General features: G+C 54.1%; 1 protein-coding gene across 4 annotated transcripts in view; it reads left to right on the forward strand.

Annotated features, from left to right (window-relative positions):
- SSBP3 (single stranded DNA binding protein 3) overlaps positions 1 to 5,362 on the forward strand; it is a 166,312-nt gene extending 160,950 nt beyond the window's left edge. For all 4 annotated transcript variants that reach the window (XM_027537156.1, XM_027537158.1, XM_027537157.1 and 1 more), the window contains 4 exons: positions 2,234 to 2,312; positions 2,524 to 2,552; positions 2,666 to 2,767; positions 3,613 to 5,362. In XM_027537156.1, the coding sequence (XP_027392957.1) occupies positions 2,234 to 2,312; positions 2,524 to 2,552; positions 2,666 to 2,767; positions 3,613 to 3,642 (240 nt within the window). In that variant the 3' untranslated portion in view covers positions 3,643 to 5,362. The remainder of the gene's footprint in view (positions 1 to 2,233; positions 2,313 to 2,523; positions 2,553 to 2,665; positions 2,768 to 3,612) is intronic.
- Positions 5,363 to 10,219: the final 4,857 nt, after the last annotated feature.

Genomic DNA, 10,219 nt, shown 5'->3' on the forward strand with positions numbered 1-10,219 from the left:
CGTAGTACATACATAAAATGGAATGTTTGGACATAAGAAGAAATGAAGTACATGATACATGCTTACAACATGGATAAACCTTGGAAACATTTCACCAACTGAAAGAAGCCAGCCACGGAGGTCATATACAATTTATATGAAATAACTAGAGTTGCTAAATCTATGGAGAAGGAAATGGCAACCCACTCCAGTATTCTTGCCTGGAGAATCTCGGTGACAGGAAGCCTGGTGGGCTGCTGTGTGTGCGATTGCACAGAGTCGGACATGGGTGAAGCGACTTAGCAGCAGCAGCAACAGCTAAATCTATGACACAGAATAAATTAATGGTTGTGTGGGCCTGGGGATTCGAGGGGGAATGGGGAGTGATGGCTCATGCGTACAATTTCTTTTGGAGATGATGAAAGTGCTCTAAAATTGATTGTGGTGGTGATGGTACAACTTGCTAAGTACACGAACAACCACTGAATTGTGTAGTTATTAAATGAGTTGGTCGTATGTGGTTAAAAATAGCATGAAAATCCATATAATATAAGATACCTGTTTTTGAAATATATTTATGCACCTGTAATACATGTGCATAATTGTGTATATTATCAAATTTGGGAATTTAAAAAATATTTATGTATTTTATTTATTTGGCTGCATCAGGTCTGTAGTTGTGGCAGTCAAGGTCTTTCGTTGCAGCACACAGAATCTCCAGTTGTGGCGCCAGGGCTCAGTATTTGTGGCATGTGGGCTTAGTTGCTCCATGGCATGTAGGATCTTAGTTCCCCAACCAAGGATCGAACCTGTGTCCCCTGCATTGCAAAGTGGATTCTTAACCACTGGACCGCCAGGGAATTCCCCTGGATGTATTTGGTCTGGTAGGACTGTGTTTGAGTTTGGCTTCCTAAAAAGTAGGTCACCCTCATCTCCTATCACTTGGGTTAATTAACATGAAATGGGTTGCCAGATGGCAAAATGTGCCCCCTGGCCCACCAGCAACCTTGGGAAGCCACTGGGGAGGTGAGGACAATGTGAGTGGGTGTCGGTGAGGCAGCAACTGGTACCCTAGCAGTCTCCTCACAGCAGTCTCTGCGCCAGCTGGTCCTGCTGCCACCTGCTAAGAGGGCTCTCACTTCTGCTCAGGCAGGACCCTTTCAGGAATGAAGCCATGACACATCTCTACCTGCCCGGATCCTGACCCTCAGTTATTTTTTCGCTCTGCCGCCGCCTCCTTGCAGCCTATCGTGATTTTTCTGCCTTTTTCCCAGTGCCTCTCTCTGAAACTGCAGCCATGCTTGGTCTGCAGCCGTCTCTAGATCTCAGTATCCTGTGAGGTAGCTGGGTGTCCATGGCTGCGCTCTTCCTCCAGGCTGAGGCCCAGGTGTGACTCAGCGCTCAGCACAGGCCACATGCCAATCAGGCTGTGTTCTGCTGCTTCATCCCCTGTCCGCCCTTGCCTCTGGTCGGTACTCCAGGCCTTGGCTCTCCAGGCTGGGCTCAGCTATCCCTTGGTGGCCATGCCTTGTGACCTCTGGTCTTTGGTTGCATCTTTTCTGAGATGGGGGTGATAGTCCCAGACAGCCCTGAGGAAGGGAGTGGAGCAGATGAAACGTCTGGCCTCTGATCCGTCTGCATCTCCAGTTCTGCTCACTAGTGAGCACCCCTACGGAGTCCCAAGGAGAGAACGCCTGCCACCAATGCCCCAGCTCCCCCACATTTCAGAGGAGGAGCCAGGAGGAGGCTCGTGTGATGGCTCCAGGGCCAGGCTGCCCGAGGTCCACTCCTCCATCTCCCACTTGGGAGATACAGGGCCAAAGCATGGTCCACTCTGTGCTTCAGTTTACTCATCTGCAAAATGGGGAGGAAAGGCATTAGTAGTTTTATTCCCAGGCCTGGCTCAGTGGGTCACTCTGTCTCTATGAGCCCCACACACTGCCTTGGGGATGGAAAGAGCCCAGGGTGGGATCCGGGAGGCCTGGTGTGAGAGTTGCCTCTGGTGCCTTGGATCAGCCCCTCCCTCTCTCCTGGTTCGTTCCCTCCCGTGTGCGTAGGCCTCTGCCCTGCACAATCCGAAGGCTTAGGGGAGGTGCCACCTCTGGCCTCTGGCGTTCAGTGCCCGAGTGTGCCTGCGAGCAGCTCCTTCAGGGTGGAAGCTCCCGGCGGCCGCACTTCTGTGCCTCTGGGTGTGGAGCCCTGTGAGGGTTGCGGCGGGCCCACTCAGGTGACACACTCTGTGCTTCTCCCACAGTTCCCGATGGGTCCAGGCTCGGACGGCCCAATGGGGGGCATGGGCGGCATGGAGCCACACCACATGAATGGCTCGTTAGGTAAGTCAGCACCCTGCCTGCCTTCCCGGGAAGCCTTCGCTGCCTCGGCTCTGGGCTCCGCTGAGCCCGGTCCCCACAGGAAGATCCGAAGAGGAAGATGTTGCCTGGGTAGAAGGTCCTCTGGCAAAATGTTGGGGTTTGGGTGGAAGCATTTGGAGGCCCCTGCACAGAAGAACGGGCGAGACCCTGAACTGGACTTTCTTCCTTCCAGGGTCAGGTGACATGGACGGACTTCCAAAAGTGAGTGTGTCCCTGTCTCCTCCCTGACAGCACCCTCCAGAAAGCCTTCCCGTCCCGGGAGGGGTGGCAGGTTGCTGGGGGCCCGGGGCTCACCACCTCTGGTCTCTCCGCAGAATTCTCCTAACAACATAAGTGGCATTAGCAATCCTCCAGGCACCCCTCGGGACGATGGCGAGCTAGGAGGGAACTTCCTCCACTCCTTCCAGAATGACAATGTGAGTGTGCCCACCACCGCCCTTATTTCACCCTCCGGGTCCTCACTGGGCCCTGGGACTATCGACTGAAGTTTCAGAGTCTCCTGGCCGAGACCTGAGACCTGTCTGCTGGGCCAGGGTCCTGGCAGCTGTGTCATGACCTCGGTTATTTTTCCACAAAATGGAGCGCCCTCACATTCCCCCCACCCCCAGCAGCCCCCGGTGCAGTCCTGAGCCCTGTCACCCGAATCCGACGTTGCCCAGGCGTCCGCATGCAGGCGCAGTGCCTCCGGCGCTGGTGAAGCTCACGTGGCTGGACGGGCCCTGGGCCCTGGCCCGCTGGGTCCTTGTCTCAGTTTGCATCCTCCTCTCCTGGAGGGGGGTGTGCATGCAGCTAGTGACTTCCTGGGGTCTCAGTGCGGAGGAGCTGGCTGGCTGTTTTTTCATATTAGGCTTCTTGTTTACAGTCTGATCTGAAGAACCAATGTCTTGTTTTTGTAGCTTTTGAGAACCCCAGGCCAGCTCCCACGCCAGGGTGCCCTGGCTGTGCTCCAGCTCATCAGACCCCAGTCCTCTGCAGTCCGTGGCCCTGTGAGGGGAGGGCAGGGGCTGGTGCTGGCTTCCTTAGGAAAGAAGGGGTGATTTGGAGAGGGAAGGGGGGCAGGGCAGACAAGTGAGGGACACAGGCTGGTGCGGGGTGGGGGGTGGTTCCTGAGTCCTGCCTGCTGGCCCCTTGCCCACCCAGTGCCATCATGGGGGTCTCAGCCCAGCCCTGAGACAGGCCCTGTCCAGCTGTATGCAGTCAGACCTCCACAGGGCTCCCACACCCGGCCCTCACGACCCCCCTTCTCTGCTTCTCCCTTCAGTATTCTCCAAGCATGACGATGAGTGTGTGATTCCCCCCCTCCTCTTCTCCGAGACGCTGAGAGAGCCGACATTGCAGGCGGGAAGATGCCAGAAATTATGCAAGAAGAAGTGAGGTGTCATTACCCAGGAGCTGGGGGAGGGGCGTCTCCTGCTCCCCCCCAACCCCCACCCTCTCCTCCACCCCGTCCACCTTTCCCAGTTTTAGTTTCATGCAATAAAAAGGCCGAACTTTTTATTCCATAAAACATGAAGGACAAAACTCAAAATAAAAATATATTTCAAGTCAATGACCAGAAAAATCCCACCCTTGCCCTTTCCCGAAGGACCTTTGATGTCCTTGACACTTTTCTGGTTTTTTTTTGTTTGTTTGTTTGGGGTTCTGCTGTTGGGATTTTTTTTTTTTAATTTGTTTTCAGGGGGGTTTTTTGGGGGAAAAATTTTTAAAAATGGAAGCTTCTAGCAAGCCCCCCCAACCCCAGCCCAATCCACCTCTTTGCTTTCTTCTTTTAAAAAAAAAAAAAAAGGACAAAAAAAAAAAAAACCAAGCCCCATTGTCTGTACCCAAGCCCTTCCACCAGGAAAGCTAGTCTAGGTGTGAGATCTCACCTGTCTTTGTAGCCATCTAAAAATAATAATAATAATTATAATAAACTGGGCAGTTTACAATCGGTGGTTTCTTTCAAACGGCCTGTTTTGGAAAGAAAAAACGAGTCACCGTTTTCCACTTGGGGTTTTTGGTTTGTGCTGGCGAGCGGGGGAGGGGCGGGAACCTGTTTTGTTTTTGCTTGGTCTCTCCCGGCGAGGTGGACAGCAGCTGCACAGCTTGGACCCCAGACCCCCTCCCCCATGGCATGGCCGGAGGGGCCAGGCCCCCAAGCTTTCAGGACCCTGCCCCAGCGGAGCCGCGCTGTGACCCGGTTGGCATGCACTGTGTTCCCAGGACTGCTTCCTCTCTCTTCTGGACCTCGCCTCACCCGGGCTCCCGCCCCCTCCTCAGCCCCCGCCCCAGTCTTCCCAGTGAGGATCCTACCAGCGGGGTGGTGGCTCGGAGTGGAGTGGGGGAGGCCGCCCCCGACAGGATGGCTATGACCTGGGACGTGGAAACCGTGACCTCTGCGTCCTCCTCCCTCGCATCGTCCACGTCGTGTGTGCGGGCAGCGCAGGGCTGGAGTTGGGTGTTCTTTTTTTTTTTTCTCTTGATTCTGCCTTCTTTTTCAAAGATGGGATATTGACCAGAATTGCTCTGTATATGCTTGGAACTGGATGGAAAGACTTTGGAATAGCTGTGGGGGGCGGGGGGACACCAACAACCAAACAGATGTGCTGTTCCTGGGCCTGTTTTTATTTTCAAAAACCGACAAATGCCACAGTGGAGCCTGTCCTCTCCCAGGAGGAGTGACTCATGGCCTCCCTCACCTCACCACCCTGCATCGAAACCTCTGTGTCTTGCCCTGAGACACCTGAATTCTTTGTACATTTACACCCCTCTCCCCCCTCTCCCCTGTAGCTGGTCTTCGTTTTCTTCCCTCCTTTGATCCATGTATATCATATTATGTGAGATATCATCTGCCTGAAAAAAGACCTTGTGCGGATTATTGGGAACATTGTAGCTGTTTCTGTGTTTTTTCTTACCTTGTAGTCTGGTTCTGAATTAAGAGAGGAAAAAAAAAAAAAGTAATTATGATACATTGTAGTTTGTGTACGATATATGTTGATAACGTTTTATTAAAGGGACATCTTTTTTCCGCAGCCCTTCCTGACATGTTTGGGGGAACGTGGGTTGGAGTTTATTATACTGGTTATAAAATGCCAGGCGACTGGCTGGGCAGAAATTCTGTTCCTGGTGCTCAACAAGATCTTGTTTTGTGTTCCAGGCGTTGGCCGCCTTTTCCTGGGCGTGTTAATTCTGCATTTTCTGTGGAGAGTTGGGGATGATGGGTTGGGAGGGAGGGCATGGTATCATTTCAAATATTTGGGGGCATTCTGAAAGGCAGTTTCAGTTTCTCATCTTGCTGATGCATTTTGGTTTGCCAGAACATATTTTTCTGGAAAAGCAGGAAAAGGTTCCCAGTACGCCGTGTTTTCAGTGGCGAGGCAGTGTCGGCTAGGATGGCCACGTGGGCTGCAACCACACCTGCTTTCTCCTTTCTGGTGAAATTTGCTTTGCAGGTCCTAGGGTGCTGGGCCACGGGAGGTTATTTTATTTTTTCACCTCCAAGGCAGCAGGGAGCCCTTGAAAGATTTGAAGAGTGGCACAGTTCGACCTGAATTTCAGAAAGCAGTGCAGGTTGCATCTTGGAAGATGGTTGGGTGGGGCTAGACAGATGTGGGGAAATCCAGGGCCAGCTGCCATCTAAGCAAGAGCTGCAGGCTGAGGAGGTCAGCAGCAGTGGATGCTGATTTGATCATTTAGAAAGTAGAACTTTCTGCAGCTTTGGAGCTTCGGGGCCAGGCCTGCAGCAGGAGTGGGCAGGAAACGCACAGTGTGTCTGAGCAAAGCGTGACCTTAGCCCCACCTTTTACCAGGTCTGAAGGGACAGTTTCAGATCCTGCCTTTGCCACTGCTCACTGTGTGGCCCTGGGCCAGTTGGTTCATACTGTCCTCAGTTGCCTCATCTGTAAAATGGGGGTAACGGTCTACCCATCGTGTAGTCGTTGTGAGGATAAGTTGACATTTGTAAAGTGTCTAGAACAGTGCCTTTTAAGTAGTAAGAGCAGTAGTATTAGCTGTTGGCAGTAGTGTTCCTCATTTGGGGAGTCTAAATGGGTGTGATGAGTAGCTGGGAGGCCCTAGAAAATCCCATTTGTCCGTCCTGCCTTTTCTGAGAACATGGCTTCCAAGGCTCTTCCTCATCACTGTTGGACAGATGAGACCTGGTCTGTTACTGACCTGCATCCACAGTTCTAAAGAGGCGTTTATGCACCAGCTTGAATACCTGCCATGCCCCAGCCCAGCGCTGGGCAGAGAAGGTGGAGGTGACAGTGAGCATGTTCTCAGTATCCTTGCTGTCCCTGTGCTTGAGCAGGACTCAGGCACAGTGGGAACCAGTGACCTGGGGAAGGGAGTGCAGGTCACAGGAGCCCTTGCCAAGAGGAAGGAAGGACCCCCCAGCCTGTAATGAGAGCCTGCTGCACCCACATCTGCGGGAGGTGAGAACACTGGGCACCCTAACACCACCCTTCAGCCTGTGACACCTCCCTCCACCCCCCACCGAGCACTTCCAGAGTTGCCTTTGCCACACTCAAAGCTCTGGCAAGGGCTGGTTTGGGGTCTGCTTCGCAGCAGGAGAGGACAGGCTGTTTCCCAGGTTTTTTCACCACTCTGCCTGTCCAGACCTGAGTGAGAGCAGAGCCAGGCAAAGCCAGCTTCTGCAGCCAGCATCAGGGTCCCAAAATGAGAGTCAGGAGGCGGTGGGGGTCACTCCTGTCCTTTCACAGCAGAGGACTTTAGCCCATCACTGAAGCTTAGGCAGGAGTGAACAAGCCAGGTCAGAGGCCCCAGCCTGGCAGCTGCTTTCCTGGTAGTCATACTACCCACAAGGGACTGGCCATCCTGGGGGTCCAAGTGAGGGCCAGCCCTGCCTGAGTCAGGAAAAGCTGACCCGGCCAGAGACCCATGCCTTGCCCCTCCTGGCTAGGCACCCCTGCCTAGAGCCAGAAAAGGAGAGCCTGGAGGCAAGCCAGCTGTCAGCAGGGCCTGCTTGGGGGTGGGGGTGGGTGAGGGGGGATGTGTTCAGCAACTGCCAAGGCACAGTCACAGCAGGCTTCCAGCTTGGGCTCAGCTGAGGCCATTCAGCCTGACGCCCTGGGTGACCCTGAGGAATCCCCCACTCCCCACCTCTGCTGTCCCTTGATTCCAGAGGCCTGAGCCCAGAGTACGTCCCAGGCTTCTTTGAGGGCTCTGCTCTGAACTGAATGGAGCTGGGGCTCCCCTGGGCTCATTGGGTGGGAATGCCAGAAACAAAAGACCAGACCAAGCGAGGGGGTGCTGAAAGGTCCATTCTGCCCTGTGCTGGCACTTTGCACTCCCAGGTACCTATGGAGCTCCAGTCCTTGGCATGATGTTACCTGGGCATTCAGCTACCACCTTGGTTCCCTGCCTCCATCTCAGCCTCACTTCTGAGCATTCTTTAACTCTTGGGTCTGTCCGTTCGTGTCTTTATTGAGCACCTGTTACATGCCAGAGGCTATCCTAACACTAGGGAAACAGAGGTGCACAAAACATGTGGGAGGCTGGCGATGCCCATCACTGAGGTGAGGCGGGCTGTGGGAAGAGCAGGTGGTGGTGATGCTCCAGGAGATGCTTGTTAGTCTCCAGGTGAAGATGTCAAGTAGGCAAGTCTGGGCCAGACACATTACTTAGGGAGTGGTTTGCATTCAGATGTTCTTGAAAGCCATAAGACTGAGACTGTCTGGAGTGTGAATGGAGAAGGGCCCCAGGTCTGGGCCCTGGGAAATAAAACCAGTGAAGGAGGCAGAGAAATGAGGAGAGTGAGGTGCCCTGGAGACCAAGGGAAGAAACCTGCAGAGAGGAGGGTGCTGCATGCTGCCCAGGCCCCAGTGCACACACCTCGCCTCGTTCAGGCCCCATGGACCTCCTGCTCGTCCCTGACCCTCAGCACTTCACGCTCTGGTGATGTGGAGTTCCTCTGCCCACTGACTGCTGACCATTTTGTTCCTGCTATTCCCTCATGGTACGCCTTTCCTACTTGCTCTTTAGTGAAAATCATTCAGTCATGTCCACACCTCTTTGCGACCCCATGGACTATCCAGTCCATGGAATTCTCCAGGGAAGAATACTGGAATGGATAGCCATTCCCTTCTCCAGGGGATCATCTTAATCCAGGGATCAAACCCAGGTCTCCCGCATTGCGGGCAGATCCTTTACGAGCTGAGCCACCAGGGAAGCCCAAGAATTCTGGAGTGGGTAGCCTATCCCTTCTCCAACGGATCTTCCTGACCCAGGAATCGAACCGAGGTCTCCTGTGTTGCAGGCTGTTTCTTTATCAGCTGAGCTATCAGGGAAGTCCAGCTCAAATTGGCCTTTCATCAAGGTAGAGGCTTTCTCTGGGCCCCCATGGTGGCTATGCTGTAATGGACCAACAAGTGCCTCTGCCATCAGACTGAGAGCTCCTCAAAGCCTGGGATCTGGCCTGAGTGTGTGGTCCCCAATCACGCAGCACAAGGCCTGGCACCCAGTAGGTGCTCAGTGAGTACTCGTGAAGTGGGTGTTTGTTGAGTACAGCACCCCTACACCCCACCCCCCACTACTGCATGCTGTCACCTGTGGGTAGGTGCTCAGATGTAGGCAAAGAGGTGGCCTTTATGGCTTTAGCAGATCCAGAGGAGGCTGGCTGCTCTGTCACTGCCCACCCACCAACCGGGAGCTCCTGGAGAAACCACTGTGTCTTCCTGTATCTCTGGCTCTTGGCACACGCCTAGCACACAGTAGGCCCTTACAAAGGAAGCTGGATTGTTGGACCCCCTAGAGATCTGTAGTGGGGAACCTCAGCGCTCAGTCCCTGATCCCATCAGCTCAACTGAAGATGAGACATGTATGTTTTGTGGGGGTGAGTAACCAAGCTAAGTAGGGCTATGCTGCTCTCGACAGGCTAGAACCCTGGCCCTGGGCAACAAGCTTACACCCTGGCTAGTTTGGGGGGATGAGCAAATAGGGCTAGGGTATCTGGCATGGCAGAGACAGAATCTCAGGTGGCAATAAACAAAGTAGGGGAGAGTGGGCCTCACTGCACCCTGCCATCCTCAGCCCAGCGGAAGCGCTGGGTCCCCAGGCCCTGCTCTGTCACACAGCCTGGAGCAGGCGGCCGAGGTAAGCTGTGGATTGAGCAATGGGTGAGAGGTCAGTGAGAGGCAGACACAGGGCTATTTGGCTTTGAGGCCTATAATTCTTGGCTTCAAATCTCTACACGGCAGCCCCCTGGCTAAGAGAATGCAGGATGTGGGGCCCCAGAGGGTAGAGCTGGGGCCCTGGAGTTAAAGCTGCTGGAAGACTTCTGTGGTGTGAACACACAGCAGCCAGAGATGTCAAAGAATGGAAGAAGCTGCATTGAGAGGTGGTAAGTTCTCCATCGCTGGACCGGTGTAAGCCGGCTGGGGGAAGGACAGATGGTATATGTGTTGGATGAGGGTGTGCTGGTTCCTGGGCTCTCAGGTTGAGGGCAGAGCTGAAGATAAACCCCTTCTCAGGAGCTGAACTTGGGTTAGAACTAGCTCACTCTGACCTCTAAGTCACCTCTAAGAGACATCTCTGTAGACTGCAGCTCTGTGACTCAACTTCCATCTGCCAAAGACCACGCCAGACCTAGTTCTGTGAACTTTGCAGAGAAGGGCAGGCTGGGTGGAGTTCTAGTGATGGAGCCGGCGTTCCAGCAGGGCCTCCCCCGCCTCCTGGCTATTCCACAAACACACCAAGCCCACACCCATCTCAGAGCCATCACACGCACTTTCCCGGGCACCTTCCTGGCCTGCCCCCACGGCTGGTTCAGTCTCATATGTCACCTTCTCAAAGAGGCCACACCCATCCCCAGCTGCTGGTGGCTCACATGTCCCTTCCTGGGTGCTGCCCTGGGCCCCTGGGAACAGCCA

This window comes from Bos indicus x Bos taurus, chromosome 3, assembly GCF_003369695.1.
Source record: "Bos indicus x Bos taurus breed Angus x Brahman F1 hybrid chromosome 3, Bos_hybrid_MaternalHap_v2.0, whole genome shotgun sequence".
Taxonomy (NCBI): domain Eukaryota; kingdom Metazoa; phylum Chordata; class Mammalia; order Artiodactyla; family Bovidae; genus Bos; species Bos indicus x Bos taurus.